Below are 22,652 nucleotides of genomic sequence, written 5' to 3' on the forward strand. Positions count from 1 at the left end.
CAATGGCAAGAATCTCTACGTTTTGCACTTATTCTTTCTTTCTTTTTTTCTTTCCCGAAAATGGACCAAAAAACAAAATGTCCAAAGCACAAAACCATGTTAAAAAAAAAGATACAGTTAAAAAAAAAAAAAAAAGATAAACCTTTTCTTTTTCAAGAATGATCTTTTTTCCTACGGATTTTGGACGTTTTGTGCAAAACGTTCAAAATCAGACTTAGACATCATATCAAAAATGCTTCTCCACGTAAATCAAAATGACCACGGTTTGGAAGACAAAGCAGAGGAGCCAAGAGAAAAATAAAAGCAGGTGGTCCTTTAGGTGCTGCCCAAGGTAGAAAGATCTCCCTTTATAAAAGATGAAGCCCTCAGAACTTACACAGCATGTTACAGCAGCATAAATTCCACTGGTGTACAATTTCAAGCAAAGTTCCAAAACCATATAACAGCGTCTTATTTCACGTTAGCATCAACGGGTTTACCTTGGCTTCTAAGATCCTCTTCCGAGCCTTGAGTTCTGCAACTGCTTTATCCACGTCCACCTGCGGTGCTTTTTCATCTTTCAGCTTTCGCACCAGGTCCCCCTAGAGAGAACATAGGCAGGGTGTGAGACAGCCCAATCCTGTTCTACATGAAGAGAGAGGTTTGCAAGAACAAGCAGGACCTGAAAACCACCTCAGGTTTCACAGAGCAAAGGCTCATCCAACATTTAGAAGTGTAGCAAGAACTGGGAAACTGGCATTGGAAAAAATAGCAAAATAGCACATGTCCAAACGACTAAAGTTGTTCCACGCAGTGTGGGATGCACAGGGCTAGGAGTCTGCTTTTAAACTCCATGTAAGGATCAGAGAGACGGGATGGGGATGCTCCATGGCAGTAAGAAAAAAAGGCATTCAGAATATATAACATACATGTATAGGTGCTGGTTGAGGGGGGGCCCTCCTCTCTGTGTTCTCTTCCCCCCCCCCCCCCACCTATTATTTTTTTTTAATATTTATTTATTTTGTGTATGATGTGAGATGCTGCCTCATGCATAAATGGAATAGGGGAAGGGGGGAGGGAGGGAGGGGAAAGATGAAAGAAGGTATATGAAAAAATGGTCAATGATTGATAAGTAGTATTTAAAATGGTCACCCGGAGTCCCTTGGATGATTGCACAAGCAGTTTGATATGTAAGAAAAGTTATATGGGACAAAAGTTATGCAGTAAGAGTATTATCTTAAAATCTTGTTTAATCAGACTGTATGTCGGAAGGCTCAGATAGGGGGTTGGGAGGGGAGAAGGGATGCTTGATTATATAAATTTGATGGTATAATATTCTCTTGTATACTCTCAGATGGTTGTATTTACAAAGTTTGAAAGTTTGTCGTTTTGTATATTGAAGAGGATGACTGATTCTTTTGTTACATCATCAATAAAAAATTGTTGAAACATAAAATAGCACTCTTATTTTATACTCTTACTCCCTTTCCCATTTCTTTGAGAACCGCCAAAGTACAGGGACAGAACACTTAAGGGCTCTTTTACTAAGCCACGTAAGCATCTACGAATGCCCAATGCTTGCCAAAATGGAATCACCGCCCGGCTCTTGCAGTAATTTCATTTTTGTCATGCATCCAATACACGCGTCCAAAAAATAATTTTTATATTTGGACACGTGTATTGGACACACACCAAGTGGCATTTGACACACGTAGGTCATTACCACCCTGTTACTGCGTGACACTTTACCGCTAGGTGAATGGCCAAAGGTAAGGTCTCAGACCTAAAATGGACGCACGGCAATTTTCATTTTGCCGCACATCCATTTTCAGCACAAATGTTTTTTTTAAAAAAGACATTTTTTTTACAATCGACCTCAAAAATGATTCTGCGCATGCCCAAAACACACATCTACACTACCGCAGGCCATTTTTCAGCATGCCTTTGTAAAAGAGCCCCTAAATGTATTTCTCCATCACTTTTCATTAATTACCAATGCACTTTACTGACACAGCATAGCGACCCTCCAAGGACAGTACTATCACTAACAGGTGCCATGACTCAGGATGAGAGCTGCAGCAGGAGTTCAGTGCAATGCAGGGCTTCTCAAACCCTCTCTTGGAACACACTTTGGAAGTCAGGTTTTCACGATCACCACAATGGTATGTAATGAAATACATTTTCATATAATGGATCTTGGCTACATGCAGATCTATCTCATACATATTCATTGTAGTGATCCTGAAAACCCAACTGGCTAGGTACGCCTCCAGGAGAGAGAGAAAAAGCACTGGTTTAAGGTTTGCGCCTCCTGCACCCAACTCTGCTTACAAGGACCCAGTAGAAAAACAAGTCATTTGAGGTAATCTGGCTTTCCCTGTCAATGTATTCACACAACCAATTCTTGCTGCCATTGTAAGTAGCATACTATGCAACAACATGAACTGCTATTTGAATATTTTTACTATTGTAATTCTTTCATCGCATACGTCTGGGTTATACTTGCTTTACAGCCAAAAAAGGAAGGAAAAAACCCCTACATAAAATATATGTGGAACCAGAGTAGGGGTGGGCCAATGAACTCCCAGCAAAGTTACATATAAAAAAGCTCTTTTATTGACAATGAACCAACAGTTAAAAAGACCCAATACGGACCGTGTTTCAGTAGAGAGCCGCCTGCTTCAGGAGGTCACAAATACTGTCAAACATAATATAGAGAGAAAAAGGACGTCACTGAACAGAGCCAAGTCCAGTGTTATCAATAAAGCACAATAGGATGCTGTCAAATGTAGTATTAGAAGTGACAAATCTGCTAGCGTAGAGAATCAGGTAGCTACCCGATGCTTGACACTAGCAGTATGTTCCACTTCCAGTTGTGCTTTATTGGTAACACTGGTCTTGGACTCTGTTCAATAACGTCCTTTCTCTCTCTCACTACTACATTTGACAGAGTATTTGTGACCCCTGAAGCATGCGGCTCTCCACTGAAAGATGGCCCATGTCAGGCCTTTCAAACTGTTGGTGCTTTGTCAATAAGTGTTTTTTTTTTACATTTTGAAAGTACAATGTCACAACACAGTTTTAATCCCATAACAAGAGAAGTAACTTACTTTACCACTCAACCATGAAACTGTATAGGAAACAAACAAAAATCTAGCTCTAAAACTAGGTCCTATTATTCCAATAAGTACTCTAAGTTGCCCGAAAACTAAAGTCTATTTCTCAAGTCCTTTAAGAAATTTCTCCAATTACAATGAATCCAAAAATACGAATTCTTTCCCTTGAAAAATAAGAAGACATTTACACAGAAATTTAAGGGAAAAAGAAGAACCCAAAGCTATAACTCAGGACTTCAAGGCTAAAAAAAGCCCTTCTGCGCCTGATCTGAGTAGCTCTAGATACATACGGAAATATAGACATTTTAGCACCACAATAAAGAACATCTTTTTTTCTGAAAATATCTTTTCAGGATCAAGTTTTTATCCAAATCAGAAGCCAAAGTGGTCAATAATATATCCTATCTTCCACAAAAGCTGTTGAATCCACAACAGAGGAGACCAACTGATCTACTTTCTGCTGATCATCCCGAATCTTCTTTCTACCTGAAAGATAACAACAATTCAATATTGGAAAAGTATCAGCATCCTCTAACCCCAAGATCTCTTTAAGATACTTCCTAAGGAGAATCTCAGGAGATAGCAAGCATATACATGGAAAATTAATAAAACACAGGTTTCTAGTTCTATTCATATTCTCTGTTGCCTCCAACTTCATATGAATAGTCAAAGAATCTTTAACAGTGGAAGGTGAAAAAGACTAAAGAGAGGAAACCTGTACTCAACTGCTGTAACGTTACAATCCAAAACTGTCATATTGGAGTCCACAGTCAATTTTTTTTAACAGCTTCCTCCAAAAAGGTTTGAGAAACAACTGCTTTCAGCATTCCATCCACTCGTTGATTAGAGTCCCACAAATCTCTTAAAGTGATTTCCTGCTTGGCCTTACTAGGTTGAGAAACTTGACCTGATTCCTCCCACTGAATAGTAGGAAATTTAGAAAAAACTAACCTCTGTGTGGGGGAGACTGACAAAGCCTCAACTCAAGGAAGGGCTTGGGATACCCCTACTGGACAGGAAGATGGTGGAAGAGGAGGTGTGCAATCTGGGTATCTTAGTGAGGCTCCAGAGGGGGAGAGTACCTGCTTCACGACTCCTGATGTCCATGAGTCCAACAGTATTCGGGGTAGAAGTCTAAACTTCAGCTTTGCATTTCCACATGGGCAGAGCAACATAAAAAACAAGTCCAAACAAATAAAAACACACCTTAATGGTGCTCCAAGGCAATCATGTGCCTCCTAGAGCATGCCCCTTTGGCCATGTGCCACAGGGGCACCGGCTCCTTAAGGAGCATAAAGCCCCCAATGACGTGGGCAGGTGTCTACCATGGTGCCTGTTGGTGTCGGCACCACTACTCCCCCCCCAAAAGAGCTTTTTTATACATACTTTTGTTGAAAGTTCATTGGCCTACCCCTACTCTGATTCCAGGTTATACTTGCTGTACACTACCTTGGGTAGATTTCTTCAAAAAGATTTCAGTTCAGTTTCAATTTATGCAAATTTGATATATCACCGATCAAGAACATCTGAGCAGTTTACATATAATAAAATGCATAAACTTAGAGAAAAAAAAGAACTTGTTAAATACTAATAAATAAAATCAGGTAATGTGAGGTTAGTAACTTTTTGATTTTCTGTACTGCAAGACCACCATATACAAGTCAGAAGAACAGGTGTGTAAAAGGAGCTACAAGAAATCTGAAGGGAAAGAGCAAACAGTAATAGCACAACTATTTCCCTTTGCTGAAGCAAAGGGAGAACATCCTTGGGGTGAGGAGGGGGGGGGGGGGGGGGGGGGGGGGGGGGGTGGTAAGTTAAAAAGCTGAAGTTTGCTAGTCTTCTCCTGAAGTTCCTAGTACAGTTTCATAGACCCAGGGAGCAGCAGGATAAACAGGCCAGTGCCCTACCCCTGAAGCTCTGCTATATCCGGCTGTTTAACTTTTCTTTTGTTGAGTATTTCAAGCTGGCTAAAGAACATAGCATCTGCAAGACAAACCCTACAAAGAAAGGCATAACACACACAAAAAAGTACTCACTATAGCAGTAGTTCCCAAACCTGGTCCTGGAGGCACCCCAACCAGTCAGGTTTTCATGATATCCACAATAAATATTCATGACAGAGATTCTCATACAATGGAGGCAGTGTATGCAAATACCTCATGAATATTCATTGAAGCTATCCTGAAAACCTGACTGGCTCGGATGCCTGCAGGATCAGGTTTGTGAATCACTGTACTATAGGAAAGATGGGATGGAGAGACCGAATAAATGTTTTTGCCCATAATTCCTAAAATCAAGGACATGGCATCATGATTTCAAGTTGCAGGTGAATACAAAGGGAAAATGAGAAAATACCGAGAGGGCAGCAGAATGCTGGAATAATAAGCAAAATCATGACAGAATTTAAACATGCTTCAGACAGAGCACAGTGCTAAGAACAGGTGTGGGGTAAAACAAAAGAGGAAGATCCAGTGTTTGCTCTGTCATACGGAACATTTAAAGGGCCACAGGGGAGAACACCAACCAATGAGCATCATGCAGTGTACAACTGCATTACACTGCCAAGAAGGATGGTATAATCTGCAAAGAACTGGGAAAGATTTAAAGGCAGTTAGGGACACAGCTACGAGGCTAAGTAAAGCAATGTAAGTGGGGACCTGATATTGTTTAATTATAGGACTGTATATGGTCATCTATAAAAAGTGATAGAAATTAAGAGAGGAAGACAACTGGTTAGACTGGATGGGCAGCAGGAGTAGCGTAATGGTTAGAGCAGTGGACCAAGAACCAGGGAAGCCATTGCGGCTCTTTGTGATTTTAGGCAAGTCACTTAACCCTCCAATGCCTCAAGGTACAAACTCAAGGACCGATGCAGAAAGCTACTGTGAGCTCAGTCGCAGTTACCATGGGGTATATGCATGCATTATTGGGCACTGAATGCAGATCAGGGTTAAGCTCATGAGCTAACCTGTGCATAAAGACACGGCTGCGCACTATTAAAATGTATGCTAATAAGCGCATTTCAGTGTCGTATGAAATGCAGAAGAAGAAACAGTGTCCATAAAGTTTTGCAAGGAAAGAGTGCTGGTGGAGGTCGTGGAGATGAGGACTGTGTCATAATTTAAGAAAGAGTGGGATAGGCACTTGGGATCCCTTAGGAAAAGGAGGAGTTAGTAGTTACTGAGGATGGCCAGACTGGATGGGCGATTTGGCCCTTATCTGCCATCATATTTCTATGTTTCTATTTATAAGCAGAAAAAAAAAATAAAGAGACACCGATATTGCTGCTCGCACTTTCAACTTTTGTTCGCATACGTGCAAGAAAGCCATGCTTACTGCAAAACTTGTGCGTGCACGTGACTGGCACACTCTCCCCCTCCCCCATTAGCTGCAAGTTTTCTGCGCATAAAACCTGTATATATTTGGCTTTCTGCGTGGCACGGTATTATGTCTGCGGTGGAAGCCACAAACTCAGAAATCTGCACAAGACTCTACCGTAAGCCTTTCTGCACCGACCCCTCAGACTGTGAGCCATTCGGGGACAGGAAAATTTTTATTTATTTGTAGCATTTGTATCCCACATTTTCCCACCAACCTGCAGGCTCAATGTGGCTTACATTTGCCGTCATGGCGGTTGCCATTTCCGGGTAACAGAATTACAAATGGAGTTGCGTTAAGGTGTATACATATATGTATACAGTGGGGGAAATAAGTATTTGATCCCTTGCTGATTTTGTAAGTTTGCCCACTGACAAAGACATGAGCAGCCCATAATTGAAGGGTAGGTTATTGGTAACAGTGAGAGATAGCACATCACAAATTAAATCCGGAAAATCACATTGTGGAAAGTATATGAATTTATTTGCATTCTGCAGAGGGAAATAAGTATTTGATCCCCCACCAACCAGTAAGAGATCTGGCCCCTACAGACCAGGTAGATGCTCCAAATCAACTCGTTACCTGCATGACAGACAGCTGTCGGCAATGGTCACCTGTATGAAAGACACCTGTCCACAGACTCAGTGAATCAGTCAGACTCTAACCTCTACAAAATGGCCAAGAGCAAGGAGCTGTCTAAGGATGTCAGGGACAAGATCATACACCTGCACAAGGCTGGAATGGGCTACAAAACCATCAGTAAGACGCTGGGCGAGAAGGAGACAACTGTTGGTGCCATAGTAAGAAAATGGAAGAAGTACAAAATGACTGTCAATCGACAAAGATCTGGGGCTCCACGCAAAATCTCACCTCGTGGGGTATCCTTGATCATGAGGAAGGTTAGAAATCAGCCTACAACTACAAGGGGGGAACTTGTCAATGATCTCAAGGCAGCTGGGACCACTGTCACCACGAAAACCATTGGTAACACATTACGACATAACGGATTGCAATCCTGCAGTGCCCGCAAGGTCCCCCTGCTCCGGAAGGCACATGTGACGGCCCGTCTGAAGTTTGCCAGTGAACACCTGGATGATGCCGAGAGTGATTGGGAGAAGGTGCTGTGGTCAGATGAGACAAAAATTGAGCTCTTTGGCATGAACTCAACTCGCCGTGTTTGGAGGAAGAGAAATGCTGCCTATGACCCAAAGAACACCGTCCCCACTGTCAAGCATGGAGGTGGAAATGTTATGTTTTGGGGGTGTTTCTCTGCTAAGGGCACAGGACTACTTCACCGCATCAATGGGAGAATGGATGGGGCCATGTACCGTACAATTCTGAGTGACAACCTCCTTCCCTCCGCCAGGGCCTTAAAAATGGGTCATGGCTGGGTCTTCCAGCACGACAATGACCCAAAACATACAGCCAAGGCAACAAAGGAGTGGCTCAGGAAGAAGCACATTAGGGTCATGGAGTGGCCTAGCCAGTCACCAGACCTTAATCCCATTGAAAACTTATGGAGGGAGCTGAAGCTGCGAGTTGCCAAGCGACAGCCCAGAACTCTTAATGATTTAGAGATAATCTGCAAAGAGGAGTGGACCAAAATTCCTCCTGACATGTGTGCAAACCTCATCATCAACTACAGAAGACGTCTGACCGCTGTGCTTGCCAACAAGGGTTTTGCCACCAAGTATTAGGTCTTGTTTGCCAGAGGGATTAAATACTTATTTCCCTCTGCAGAATGCAAATAAATTCATATACTTTCCACAATGTGATTTTCCGGATTTAATTTGTGATGTGCTATCTCTCACTGTTACCAATAACCTACCCTTCAATTATGGGCTGCTCATGTCTTTGTCAGTGGGCAAACTTACAAAATCAGCAAGGGATCAAATACTTATTTCCCCCACTGTATGTACCTGAAGATAGCTTGCTCTAATCTACTACTGAAAAAAAGCATAAGCTAAATCCAAAATGCCTTCCCAGATGGCCTTTATTTACCATTGTTTGTTATGATTTATTTATTCCACACTTTCTGTACCGCTTTATCTGACTTGTAGGACAAAGCGGTGCACAGTCTAAAAAGAACACACACATACTAGAAAAATATTTTTAAAAATAGAAAAAAGAAGACATACAAATCAAACTAAGGACAAACAATTCCATAGCTTCTTCAGATATCAGGTGCAGGACTACGCCAGAAAAACTAGTGCTCAATCAGAGCAGCCACCATAGGCTTCCTCAAAAAGTCAAGTTTTCAGCAGGGCTTTAAATCGTTTTAGGGAGAGTTCACTACGCATGGAGGATGAGGGGGAATGGCATTCCATAATGAGGGCGCTACAAAAAAAATGACGGCACTACGATGAGTACACTCCAGCTGGGCCAAACGCGGATCTAGCAGTACCATACGATGATCGGTAAGAGATCGCAAAACCCGCCTCTGTAAATAGAAAACAGTGAGGTTAGTGTGATTTTATTGTTCTCTACCTTGGATAGTCTGGAGCTGACAGATTATAAGTAGTGCTACATAAATAAATAAAATAAACCTTCTTATGTTTTGAAATAATCGTGAGAATTCCCTTTATTGCAGAACAAACCTTGCTGAAACACTTGTCACAGGAGGAAAAGAGTAAATCAATCAGAAGCCTGTGCTAAACAGAATAATAATCAAGAAATGGTCCTTTAACTTGCTGTAAAGTATACAGTAAACTTCATGGAAAAGAATTTTGTTTTATTAGCTCACGTGAAAGCTTTGCAGTTCAGTGACTTGTGTGCCCACTTTGTTTTGCAGCTACTGTGAGTTGGCTGAGACAGGAGACACTTTTTTTTTAATTATTTATTTATTGATTTCAATTTAAATATCAAGTAACGCTTGTACAGAAAAGTAGTTAAATAGAATATTACTTCTATAAAGAAGAGTAACAAAGAAAAGCATAATTCTTAAAGATCTTAAACTTACTATTAACATACTCGAGTCCACTGTTTGATTCAAGATTACAAAAATGGAGTTATAATAAAGTAATTATCCATAATGGGATATAAGCTAAATGTAATAGAAATAAACCTGTGTAGTTAGAAGAGATTATACATTTCTAAGGCTTTTAATTCCCTCCTTCAGTTCTCTTGGTCACCAAAAACTCAGTGAGCTGTATAGGTTTAAAAAAAAAGCATATTTTGCTGAATGGAATCTAACTATCCATTTGGATGGATAATGAAGAAAAAATGTAGCTCCCATCTGCAACACTCCTGGTCTACTTAATAAAAATTGACGTCTTCTCTTTTGTCAGATCTGGAAAGAGTCTTATTTTTAAACCAACAAATTCCTTATTTCTATTTTTGAAGAAAAGTCTCATCGCCATTAAAGTAGAAGAAATAACCATTTCTGAATCAGAAGATTCCAGAATTGCAGATACATCTAGAGGAGAGTCTATAACCTCTTAGCCTCCTGTCGATTTAACAGTAAATAATATATCTGTGAAAACGGAGGTATTGGCTCTTCAGGAATCTAAAGTATCTCCTTTATATACCTTTTCAACATTTCTTTTGGTGAAATTGACTTCACTTTGGGGAAATTAATAAAACGTAAGTTGTTACTTCTCTGGTTATTCTCGAGGGCTTCAATTTTTCTACGCATATTCATTAAATCTTTAATCATTACAACTTGTGTTTCTTGCATTTTTTTCCTCTTTCTGGTCTTGTATTTGTATTTTTTCACTTAATTTTTTAACATCATTTGTAACCTTGTATCAAGTAATATGTTAATGTTTGAGTCCGTTTTTCCAATTGTTGAATTTGTGGACATAAGACCTTCCCAAGATTGGCAATCAAGGCCCAACGAGAATCTAATGTAACCTCAGATGTTTTTTCTAAAAAGGAAAAAGCTTGTATAGGTTGCTTCTTTTGAAAAAGAGTACTTATCTCACTGTCCGTAGCCAAGAGGTCTCCCATAGGCGAGGTTGTTTGTCTCTTTCAAAAATGAGCCCCTATGTAATAAGTCTAAATGCTTTGAAAACACGCCTTTTAATGTCCATCTAGATACCCCACTTTTTAAATGGTCCTTTAAACTACAAGGACTTCTTATCAGAGTATATCTGTATCTTTAGAACTGCCCAGACCCATAAACATTTGGCAAACTCTTAAAGCATCAGCATAGAAATTTTAAGAACATAAACACCACCATACTGGGACACATAGCAGCCAACTTTTCAAAATTATTGGGGGTGCTAAGCCCAGTGGAAATAACCCTTCCCTGGACATATACAACACATTTCCTCAATATTGGGGGTGCTGAAGCACCCACAGCGTCGGCTCCTATGTTGGGACACACCAAACGTCCATCAAGCCCGATATCCTGTTTCCAACAGTGGCAAATCCAGTTCACAAGAGCCTGGCAATTATATCCTGAGAGGGGCTTAACTAAGATTGCTACATTTTATCTTAGTTAACCCTACTAAATTTCAACTTCAATGGTGTTTTTGCCCAATGTAGAATAGCAGGAGCGGTATAGTAACTAAGTAAATGTAACTAGTTACTTTTACTTGTAAAGAAGTACAGGATAACATTTATTACTTTCACCAATTTTTATTACTTTTACTTTTAATTGCAAACATGATATGTAACTGAGTAAAAGTGGAAGCAAGATGTAAATAACAATTCCACAGTAAACCAAATAAAAAAGCAAAACTGGGAACAGGACTTTTGCTATTGCAAATCTTGTCACGTAAACATAAATTTTGCAGTTCAGTGAATATAGCCTATGAGAACAGTGGAGTTGCCCATGTTTGTTGAACTGGTTACTGGTCTCCAGCGATGAGTTGGGTTAATTTAAAGTGGAGATGAAGCAGAAGCTTTTAGCAATTCTTGATGAAAGACATATGCCAACAACGGACTGCTGGTCATCCCATGGAAAATTTTACATTGGGGTGACTGTCCATTAGAGTGTCTTTAGAGAGGAAGTCTGCTTGTCTGGCCTTAAGACTGAAGGGTTTCCACACATCTGACATTCTTGCATTATTTCATGAAGATATTCAAACACAGGGCCCTCTTTACTAAGGTGCGCTAGTGTTTTTAGTGCGTACTAAAAATTAGCACACACTGTTAGAGACACCCATATATTCCTAAAGGTGTCTCTAGCATGTTTTTTTTTTTTAATTTATATTTATTGATTTACAATATGAAAACAAGCAAAACAATACTTGTTAGAAAATTAAACATTGCCATCCACAATATCATTTAAAAAATAGAATCTAGGAAACATTACTGCCAGTTTTGCTAAAGTCCACAATATTTGAGATTCAAGACTTACAGATATGGATATAATTAAGAAAATTTAACAAAAGAAAACTTAGCTGTGTCGGTGCTTCACACAATACCCCAATCACTTCAATGAGAGCTATATTCCAACACCCCCCCAAAGTCCCTTTAGCTGCCAAAAAGGTGGATAATTGTGACGGTTCAAAGAATACAAACTTATTTGTCTGATATTTTATAACACATTTACAGGGGTATTTGAGAAAAAAAGTTCCACCCAGCTGGAGTACACCTGGTCTCATCAGTAGAAATCTGTCTGCATTTCTATGTTTCTTTTGTAATTACACCTATAGCAGAGATTTTTTTGCAAATGAGGGAAAAGTCTCAACTACTACGGCTATTTTTACACATTAGTGTTCATTGTATAGCACGTAGAAAAAGTCATCACTGACTCAAAAACCCTCAATTATTTGTTTTTTTCTTTTTTTGTTTCGATTTTTAATTATAATGTCCTTAATATTAGATCATGTGAGTGTCTTTTTAAGACTTTAAAAAAAACTGTTCAACATATCAAAAAAACATAGAACTGATTCACTTATCTTGCCAAATATTGCCAAATATTTTTTCTCAATGCTGTGCCAATTTCTTCTTGGTAATGCGCTAGATCCAATTTCCGCTAGGTAATGCACTGGTTCCTACGGTCCCGTTTCGAATATCTTCATCAGGGAACCTGCTCACCCCTAGAATGCAGCGCCGTGAACACTAGATCAAAGCAAGAAAAGTAAAAATAAATCTTGTAGTTACATACTTTATCACGTCTGACTACGATGATAGATACCATATGGAGCTCTCGTAAACTTATACATAATCGTCCCTCAAGAGCAAGTCATGTCACCTTGCCTTTATAATCAATGTGAATCTTCTGAAATAATTCTCGGCGTCCTCACCTGAACTTGATGAGGAATTAAAAGAACCTTTATCCAATCACAAACTAGTACGTCACTAACGTTGAGCGTAACTCAACTACCTCACTGATGACTCACGCTGACAGCTCAACTAGATCTTTTAAAGGGCAACACACTATTATGTTGAATAATAAATTTACGTTGAATAATAAATTTCTGTTGAATAATAAATTTATAGGAATGCTCCCCATTGTAAGGACGAATTCAAACCCAAAGGTTCCAAAGTTTTTAATCTGTGGATCCATCTTTGTTCTGCTTGTAATAACAGTTTACTACGATCTCCGCCCCTAATGTGTTCTTGCACATGATCTATCACTAAACATTGAAAATGCCCGAAACTGTGATTAAATTCTCTACAATGAGAGACTAACGGAGCCCCTAACTTCAAAGAGTTTATACAGGACTTATGTTCGCTCAATCTTTTTTTCAAACTCCTGTCAGTCTTACCGATATATAATTTCTCACATGGACATTTAAGAGAGTATATCACATGATCAGTCTTGCAAGTAGTAAAATGTCTCAATTTGTATATTTTATTATCCACTGGGTTGCGGAAACTGTCACCTTCAATCATTATGTCGCAAAACGAGTTTTTCAAACAACTGTTTTTAAAAAATCTACTGACAAAAATACAATGTTACAGTATAACAGCTGTCACCCTAGATCATTGAAGGACAGCCTACCTTTTTCACAGTTCTTGAGGTACAGGAGAATTTGTTCAGATGACAGCCTCTTTAAACAACAGGCCAAAGGATTGGCCCATGCTTTGCATCAAAGAGGCTATCCGGTGCACGTGTTGAAGAGATCATTCACCAGAGCAAAATACAATAATAGATCTTTATTGTTATCCAACAACGCTAAATCTGGTAATGAAAATAGAAACTGCAAGCACACGTTTGTGGTAAAATATCAGAAGGGTGGGGAAGAGGTGGCTAAGTTGATTCGAAGAAATTGGGACATTGTACAACAAGATCCATTGTTCAATAAATCGGAGTTACAGATAGCTTTCTCGAGGAAACGTAATCTAAGGGAATTATTATGCCCAGCAGACATTGTTCCCAGAATGAAAGCTATGGATGGAACCCACAAAAAGTGTGGATCATGCTCGTTTTGCGACATAATGATTGAAGGTGACAGTTTCCGCAACCCAGTGGATAATAAAATATACAAATTGAGACATTTTACTACTTGCAAGACTGATCATGTGATATACTCTCTTAAATGTCCGTGTGAGAAATTATATATCGGTAAGACTGACAGGAGTTTGAAAAAAAGATTGAGCAAACATAAGTCCTGTATAAACTCTTTGAAGTTAGGGGCTCCGTTAGTCTCTCATTGTAGAGAATTTAATCACAGTTTCGGGCATTTTCAATGTTTAGTGATAGATCATGTGCAAGAACACATTAGGGGCGGAGATCGTAGTAAACTGTTATTACAAGCAGAACAAAGATGGATCCACAGATTAAAAACTTTGGAACCTTTGGGTTTGAATTCGTCCTTACAATGGGGAGCATTCCTATAAATTTATTATTCAACAGAAATTTATTATTCAACGTAAATTTATTATTCAACATAATAGTGTGTTGCCCTTTAAAAGATCTAGTTGAGCTGTCAGCGTGAGTCATCAGTGAGGTAGTTGAGTTACGCTCAACGTTAGTGACGTACTAGTTTGTGATTGGATAAAGGTTCTTTTAATTCCTCATCAAGTTCAGGTTAGGACGCCGAGAATTATTTCAGAAGATTCACATTGATTATAAAGGCAAGGTGACATGACTTACTCTTGAGGGACGATTATGTATAAGTTTACGAGAGCTCCATATGGTATCTATCATCGTAGTCAGACGTGATAAAGTATGTAACTACAAGATTTATTTTTACTTTTCTTGCTTTGATCTAGTGTTCACGGCGCTGCATTCTAGGGGTGAGCAGGTTCCCTGATGAAGATATTCGAAACGGGACCGTAGGAACCAGTGCATTACCTAGCGGAAATTGGATCTAGCGCATTACCAAGAAGAAATTGGCACAGCATTGAGAAAAAATATTTGGCAATATTTGGCAAGATAAGTGAATAAGTTCTATGTTTTTTTGATATGTTGAACAGTTTTTTTTAAAGTCTTAAAAAGACACTCACATGATCTAATATTAAGGACATTGTAATTAAAAATCGAAACAAAAAAAGAAAAAAAACAAATAATTGAGGGTTTTTGAGTCAGTGATGACTTTTACTACGTGCTATACAATGAACACTAATGTGTAAAAATAGCCGTAGCAGTTGAGACTTTTCCCTCATTTGCAAAAAAATCTCTGCTATAGGTGTAATTAGATTATCTAGCAAACTAGCAGTGTATCTGGTGTTGGAATTTTTATGTTTCTTTTGTAACATCAGGAAAGAGTCGAACCTTAAGTCCGAGAAAGCTCTTCTCTCTATTTTGAAAAAATAGTTTCATTAGTCATTTCTTGTCTGGTGACAGAGCCACCGTGGCTATCAATGTAGATGGCGTTATTGATTCACTATCTGGGGCTTCCAATATCATCGAGACATCTAGATCTGGTTTGTTCTGGGATACAGAGTTTTTTGAAGGTAAATAATATATTTGTGTAAATGTGGGAATTAATTCCTCCGTAACTCCTAGTACCTCCTTAATATATTTTTGTAGCATTTCTCTTGGTAGTGTCATAGTAACATAGTAGATGACGGCAGAAAAAGACCTGCACGGTCCATCCAGTCTGCCCAAGATAAACTCATGTGTATACCTTACCTTGATTTGTACCTGTCTTTCTGAGGGTATAAACCGTATAAGTCTGCCCAGCAGTTTTTCCTGCCTCCCAACCACCTGTCCCGCCTTCCATCACCGGCTCTGGCACAGACCGTATAAGTCTGCCCTCCCCTATCCTCGCCTCCCAACCACCACCAACCCCTCTTCCCCCCACCTGCTCTGCCACCCAATTGTAGCTAAGCTTCTGAGGATCCATTCCTTCTGCACAGGATTCCTTTATGCACATCCCACGCATGTTTGAATTCCGTTACCGTTTTCATCTCCACCACCTCCCGCGGGAGGGCATTCCAAGCATCCACCACCCTCTCCATGAAAAAATACTTCCTGACATCTTTCCTGAGTCTGCCCCCCTTCAATCTCATTTCATGTCCTCTCGTTCTACCGCCTTCCCATCTCCGGAAAAGATTCGTTTGCGGATTAATACCTTTCAAATATTTGAATGTCTGTATCATATCACCCCTGTTCCTCCTTTCCTCCAGGGTATACATGTTCAGGTCAGCAAGTCTCTCTTCATACATTTTGGAACGCAAATCCCATACCATCCTCGTAGCTTTTCTTTGCACCGCTTCCATTTTTTTGACATCCTTCGCAAGGTACGGCCTCCAAAACTGAACACAGTACTCCAGGTGGGGCCTCACCAACGTCTTATACAGGGGCATTAAAACCTCCCTTCTTCTGCTGGTCACACCTCTCCCTATACAGCCTAGCAATCTTCTAGCTACGGCCACCGCCTTGTCACACTGTTTCGTCGCCTTCAGGTCCTCGGATACTAATCACCCCAAGATCCCTCTCCCCGTCCGTGCCAATCAGACTCTCCCCGCCTAACACATACGTCTCCCTTGGATTTCTACTCCCTAAGTGCATCACTTTGCATTTCTTCGCATTGAATTTTAATTGCCAAACGTTAGACCATTCTTCTAGCTTCTTCAGATCTTTTTTCATGTTTTCCACTCCCTCCGGGGTGTCCACTCTGTTGCAAATCTTGGTGTCATCCGCAAAAAGGCAAACTTTACCTCGTAACCCTTCGGCAATGTCACTCACAAATATATTGAACAGAATCGGCCCCAGCACCGATCCCTGAGGCACTCCACTACTCACCTTTCCCTCCTCCGAGCAAACTCCATTCACTACCACCCTCTGGCGTCTGCCCGTCAACCAGTTCCTAATCCAGTTCACCACTTCGGGTCCTATCTTCAGCCCATCTAGTTTATTCAAGAGCCTCCTGTGGAGAACCGTGTCGAAAGCTTTGCTGAAATCTAAATAGATTACGTCCATAGCACGTCCTTGATTTAATTCTCCCGTCACCCAGTCAAAGAATTCAATGAGATTCGGTTGGCACGATTTCCCTTTGGTGAAACCATGTTGTCTCGGATCTTGCAACTTATTTGCTTCCAGGAAATTCACTATCCTTTCCTTCAGCATCGCTTCCATTACTTTACCAATAACCGAAGTGAGGCTTACCGGCCTGTAGTTTCCAGCCTCTTCCCTATCACCACTTTTGTGAAGAGGGACCACCTCCGCCATTCTCCAGTCCCTCGGAACCTCTCCCGTCTCCAAGGATTTATTAAACAAATCTTTAAGAGGACCCGCCAGAACCTCTCTGAGCTCCCTCAATATCCTGGGGTGGATCCCGTCCGGTCCCATGGCTTTGTCCACCTTTAGCTTTCCAAGTTGTTGATACACACTCTCTTCCGTGAACGGTGCTCTATTCACTCCATTCTCAGGTGTACTTTTGCCAGTCCCTAGCGGTCCTTCTCCAGGATTTTCTTCTGTGAAAACAGAGCAAAAGTATCTATTTAGCAAATTGGCTTTTTCTTCATCATTTTCTACATAGCGTTTTGTTGTATCTTTTAGTCTCACAATTCCGTTTTTAGTCTTTCTCCTTTCACTAATATACCTGAAGAAGTTTTTGTCTCCCCTTCTTACATTTCTAGCCATTTGTTCTTCCGCTTGCGTCTTCGCCAGACGTACCTCTCTCTTTGGCTTCTTTCAGTTTCATCCGGTATTCTCTTTAGCCTTTATTTTCTCAGCCAAATTGTCCCAAATTGTTTATGGAAATTCAAAAATCTAATATTATTATTCCTTGTCACATTTTCCAGAAATTCTGTTCTCCTTCTAAGTATTGTTAAATCTTTTATCATTGTCTCTTGATGTATTTCTTTTTCCATTTCTTTATGTTGGTTCATTAAAGACTCCACCCTGGTATCCGTATCTTGTGTCCGTTTATCTAGACTAGCTAAATCTTGGGTAATTTGTTTTGTTTGTGGGTTTAGGGATTTCCCCAAATCCACAATCAAAGTCCAAAGGGTATCAAGTATTACTTCTCTGGGTTTTTCTAATACAGGAAAATTTGAAGTTTTTACCTCTGTACTAACAGATGAAGAAAAAAGTTTGTTTCTATGTTTCCTCACGAATCTCCACGCATTCCGGCAGGGTAATAGATGTTTGCCCTGTTCCCTCCGCGGTTCTTAGTTCCTCCCTTCCCCTGCCGTCTGCACCTTTCGGTAGCGAAACAGGAGGTTCCTGCGTTGGAGTACTGGTTCCAGAAGGTTGCGAGGGAGGGGCTCTACCATCGGGGCTGAGCGAAAACTCCAGCCCTAAAATCGCCGAGACGTCTCCATTCACCCCCAGACGAACAAGCAGGCTTCCTCCCGATGTAGTGAGTATCTGGGCTCTCTGAATGTAGCTCTGTATAGTGGGTTGAGTTAAAGAGGAATTCTGCCATGGAGGAGCTGCAGAGGCTGGGCGGCCCCTTCTCTTCAGCATCATAAACAGAATTCAGAGAGTCCTCAGAAGCATCTGGCACCAGCGCAGCCATCTTGAATCCAGGTGTCTCTAGCGTTAACGTGAGCTAAAAACATTAGCATGCCTGTAGCATGTCTTAGTAAACAGGGCCCAGAGTTTGCCATCAGATAAAAAATTATTAGAACATCAACAGACAATGATTCCAACTTTGTGAAAGCCTTCTTTGTAACTGGACAGTATGACGATGATAACGAAGATGAAGGTGAAGACGCAAGTGATGAATTAGATAGCACTACTTCTAATGCAGATGATAATGACAACAGCAATTCTTGGCTAAACAGATGTCAAGTATTTCAAAGACTCCCTCAATTAAAACCTGCAGACCCAGTCAGAAGACATCAGTAATAATGCAACCTGGTCCAATCTGAAGGAACTTTTTATCAGACTGAACAATCCATTTCCTGCTAGTACAGATGTTGAACACCTTTTTAGCTGTCCTGGTTTAATAATTACTCACGAGCGCATTTGCATGAGTAACAGTCATTTTCAAAAATTTAGTTTTACTAAAAGCAAAGTAGATTGAACTGTAAGGCAATAAAGTTGCTGGGATAAAAACGTTAATAGTTACATTTATTATAGTTGCAGTACTTTTACTTTTTACTCAAAAAGTATTATATTAGGCAATAGCTTTTGTTTTACTTTGCAAGTAAGTTTTTTTTAACATGTTCTTCACTGTAATTTTACTTATTAAGATATACAATTATTTTTTATTTTTACTTAAGTACTTGGAACAACACTGAGAATACTCCCCCTTGTACATTACTCCCAGCATGAAGCAGTTTGTTTAATTTCCATGAACGCAGAGAGGGCATTTCAAGAAGAAAACATTCAATCTGAGATCAGATATCCAGAAAAATCAAGAAAGCAATACTACAGTGTTACTCAAGAAAACGTCTCTCCTCCTCCCCTTCCAGTGCAGAACATACTTGCCCATGTGAACATCTACTTCTAACACAATGCCCCAGTCCACTCTTTTCCACGGTTCTCTGGTTCCTTCTTGTGAACCTTTCAAACACACACTGCACACAGACAGTTCACTCAAATTATGCAAAAGTGGAAATCTGGAGGTACAGTACATCCTTGACTAAGGGCCCTGTTTACTGTGTTCCTATGGGCAACAGCATTTAGCGCGTGCTAATGATTAGCATGCGCTGAAAATGCTTACGCACCCTTAGCACTGCTTAGTAAACAGGGCCCTCAATGTTTTATCAGTAACAAGTAACATAAAGCTCAACAAACGAGCTACTGTCAATGACCCACACAGAGATAGTGAGAACTTAAGTTCACAGGTACCATATGATTTGTAAAAAAAAAATTAATAAGCAGCGGAAGCTATCCTGTAAAATAACATACTAATGGGTATTAGGTAAATGAATTTAAATAGATTATTTACTCAAAAGAAGCACTGAAGAAACTTGGAAGGAATTCACCCTTTCAATCCTATGTAATAAAATGTTCAGATTGCTTTTTATTGCAATTCCAGGCTAACGTGGCAGGGGGAGGGCTTTCTGACTCCATTGGAAAAAAAAAAAAAGAAATCCTCCAGAACAAGAACTGTAAACGAAACAAAAAACACGTAGGGGTCTTTTACTAAGGTACACTAGTATTTTTAGCTCACACTAAAAATCAGCTGGCACTAAACGTTGAGATGCCCATTATGGGCATCTCAGCTTTTAGCGCCAGCTAAAAACACTAGCGCATCTTAGTAAAAGATCCTTTTTAGTTAGGACTACATCCAGCTTTTGCACTGGATGTAGTCATAGGCAGCAGAATGAGGTGGGCCATGGCCCCACTAATATTTTGCCCAACACAGCATCAGCAACTAGAGAGCCTGGGGGTGAGACCAGAGATCCCCTGGACCTGGTACGAGAAAAGGACCTGCTATAAGAAAAAGGAATTTGATAGATGTACTCCATGAAGTACACAAAATTTCCCAAGGCATAAAATTTGACAATACTGTCATTCTAACCAGTGAACCTATTCACTCTAAAGTCACCGACATATGAGCTTCAGGGGTCAGGAAAGTTAAAGCATAAGTTGAAAAATGACACACAGAGCGACTGACACGGACCTAAGGTGTTTCCACAGTACTTACTATAATGAACACCTAATAATTACTGTACAGCTCACTCCTATGCACCACCTAAAAAACATTGTAGCTGAATAAGCATCAGTGATACCTATGACAAACCAAGACCAAGATACGAAATGGCAAAAAAAGCTGATGCAACCTCCACACCGAGTTAATCAGGAAAACTCCCTAGGCTGAAGAAAGACTCCAAGCCTTTATCACCTCTTCCACATTACCTATGCCCATCACTCTTACTTAACACATACAGCCAGCTCTTCTGTTCGACGAAAACGATACAAATAACTTTGATTTAAACACTCTGAACCGCTTTGCAAAAACAGTCCACAGATTTCCAACGCTGCTATCATAAAATGCAGCAAAGTCACCGGAACCCTCAACCATGAGGACAGGTACAAATCAAAGTAGGGTATACACAAAAAGTAGCACATATGAGTTTATCTTGTTGGGCAGACTGGATGGACCGAGCAGCTCTTTTTCTGCCGTCATCTACTATGTTACTATCCCATCCCGTGCAGCTCAGTCGTATCCTCCCACGTCCCTGCTCTCGCGCCCCTATTACACCAGCCAACGAGGGTCGGAAAAGGGCTCCGCGCAATTTTTGCTTTTTTTTTACCTGTTCCTTGACGGCATGACGGAGGGGAGCCAACACTTTTTCCAGGGGGCCGTCCTCCATATCGTGTCTCGCGCCGCCGGCTGCTGCTGCCGCTGGATATGCGCTGCGAGCGGAAAGCGCGAGACCCCTAAATGTCGGCGAACAAGAAGAGGCAGCGCGAGACCTGGGGACCGGCAGAGACACTAGCGCTTTACCCAGTGGCAGCAGCGGGCGCAGCAACACTAGCAGCATGGACCGGTGAGGGCAGAGGCAGCAGGAAAAAGGAGGGGGCACAGAGCATGATGAAATCTCACCCAGCAACGTAAAAACACGCCCAGTGCTCACTTCCGTACTTTCGACACCAAGAAGCAAGCGACAGAGAAAGTCTGTTGATATTGGGAGATACAGATTCCGCGTGCGCAAGCGCGTTGCAGACCGTGGGAGAATCCGAAGCGCGAGGCTTCGAACCTGGGGGGGGCGGGGGTGTAGTCGCCCAGTTTCTTCCTTCTTCTGAAGGAAGAGACGGCAGCGAGCTGTTATTTTGATCGCTGGAAAGGAGATTGAAAAACGGAATAGGGACTATGGAACGAAAACGTTGCAAGAGATAGGAGAGCCGGAAAGAAAACATGATGCACTTAGAAAAACAAATCACCCACAAACAGTAATACAAAAGAAATAATTTTAATTTCAATTTTTATTGTTGTTCCTTCTATACAACTGCTCACAGGGGTCTTCCTGGGCCTTGTGCTAGCAGCAGGGGCCATTTTTACCACAGTGGGTAAAAAAGGCTGAAAAAAGCCATGGTCATGCGGTAAGATTGCCCTTACTGCATGACAGTGCAAGGGGGAGCACTTACCCCCACCCATTGAGGTGTCAGGAACCGGGTAGCAAGCGGTGATGCCTGATCACCACCGGGTTAGCGCTGCGCTAAAAATTACAGCCCTATTTTCCCCAGCACAGGAAATGGCAAGCACTGGGGCTTGAACTACTGCCGGCACCCACGTTGGGCTGGTGATAGCTTCAGATTAGCTTGCAGTAAACCCGCGTTGGGCTTACAGCCACTTTGGAAAAGGGCCCCACAGATGGAGCCGATGCCCAAACAACCACCAGTGTTAACATGCAGTTAACACCAGGTTTGCGTGCATGTTATTGTGTGTTGAATGCTCAGATTGTTTTAGGGAGCCTTTTACAAAGCGGTGTTAAGCCCAACGCATGCTTACACCACACTAATCTGGAGCTACCACCGGCCCAACATCGCTGGCAGTGGTACTTCCAGCCCTAGCATGTGCCATTTCCTGAGCTGGGGAAAATAGGGCTGTAATTTTTAGCACGGCGCTAACCTGGTGGTAATTGGACAGCGCCACACGCTACCTGGTTAGCGCGAGTCCATACCGTCACCTCAGTAGGTGTCGGTAAGTGCTCCCCCTCACATGGCCATATGGTAAGAGCAATCTTACTGCATGCAGTGCGTGGCAAAAATGGCCCCTGCCACTAGTGTAGGGCGCCTTTTACCGCAGCTTGGTAAAAGGACCCCTTCGCAGGTTTTAATTCCCACTGAAACCATTGCCACAGACTGCTTTAAAATACATTTAAATGCATGTTAATGTAATCATTATGCATCTTGCAGCCATGCACCAAAAAAAAGTATCTCACATGAGGAAAGTTCTCATTTGGTGCTAATCTACAGATTTCTGCAAT

The 22,652-nt window shown here is 41.1% G+C and overlaps 1 protein-coding gene across 1 annotated transcript in view; it reads right to left on the reverse strand.

Moving 5' to 3' along the window:
• Positions 1–21,255, reverse strand: part of GARS1 (glycyl-tRNA synthetase 1) — an 87,637-nt gene extending 66,382 nt beyond the window's left edge. The window contains exons 1-2 of the mRNA XM_030197864.1: positions 20,976–21,255; positions 480–581 (exon numbers count right to left, since the gene is read on the reverse strand). Of these exons, the coding sequence (XP_030053724.1) occupies positions 480–581; positions 20,976–21,206 (333 nt within the window). The 5' untranslated portion in view covers positions 21,207–21,255. The remainder of the gene's footprint in view (positions 1–479; positions 582–20,975) is intronic.
• Between the last annotated feature and the right edge of the window lie 1,397 nt (positions 21,256–22,652).

The sequence above is a fragment of the Microcaecilia unicolor genome, chromosome 1, assembly GCF_901765095.1.
Source record: "Microcaecilia unicolor chromosome 1, aMicUni1.1, whole genome shotgun sequence".
Taxonomy (NCBI): domain Eukaryota; kingdom Metazoa; phylum Chordata; class Amphibia; order Gymnophiona; family Siphonopidae; genus Microcaecilia; species Microcaecilia unicolor.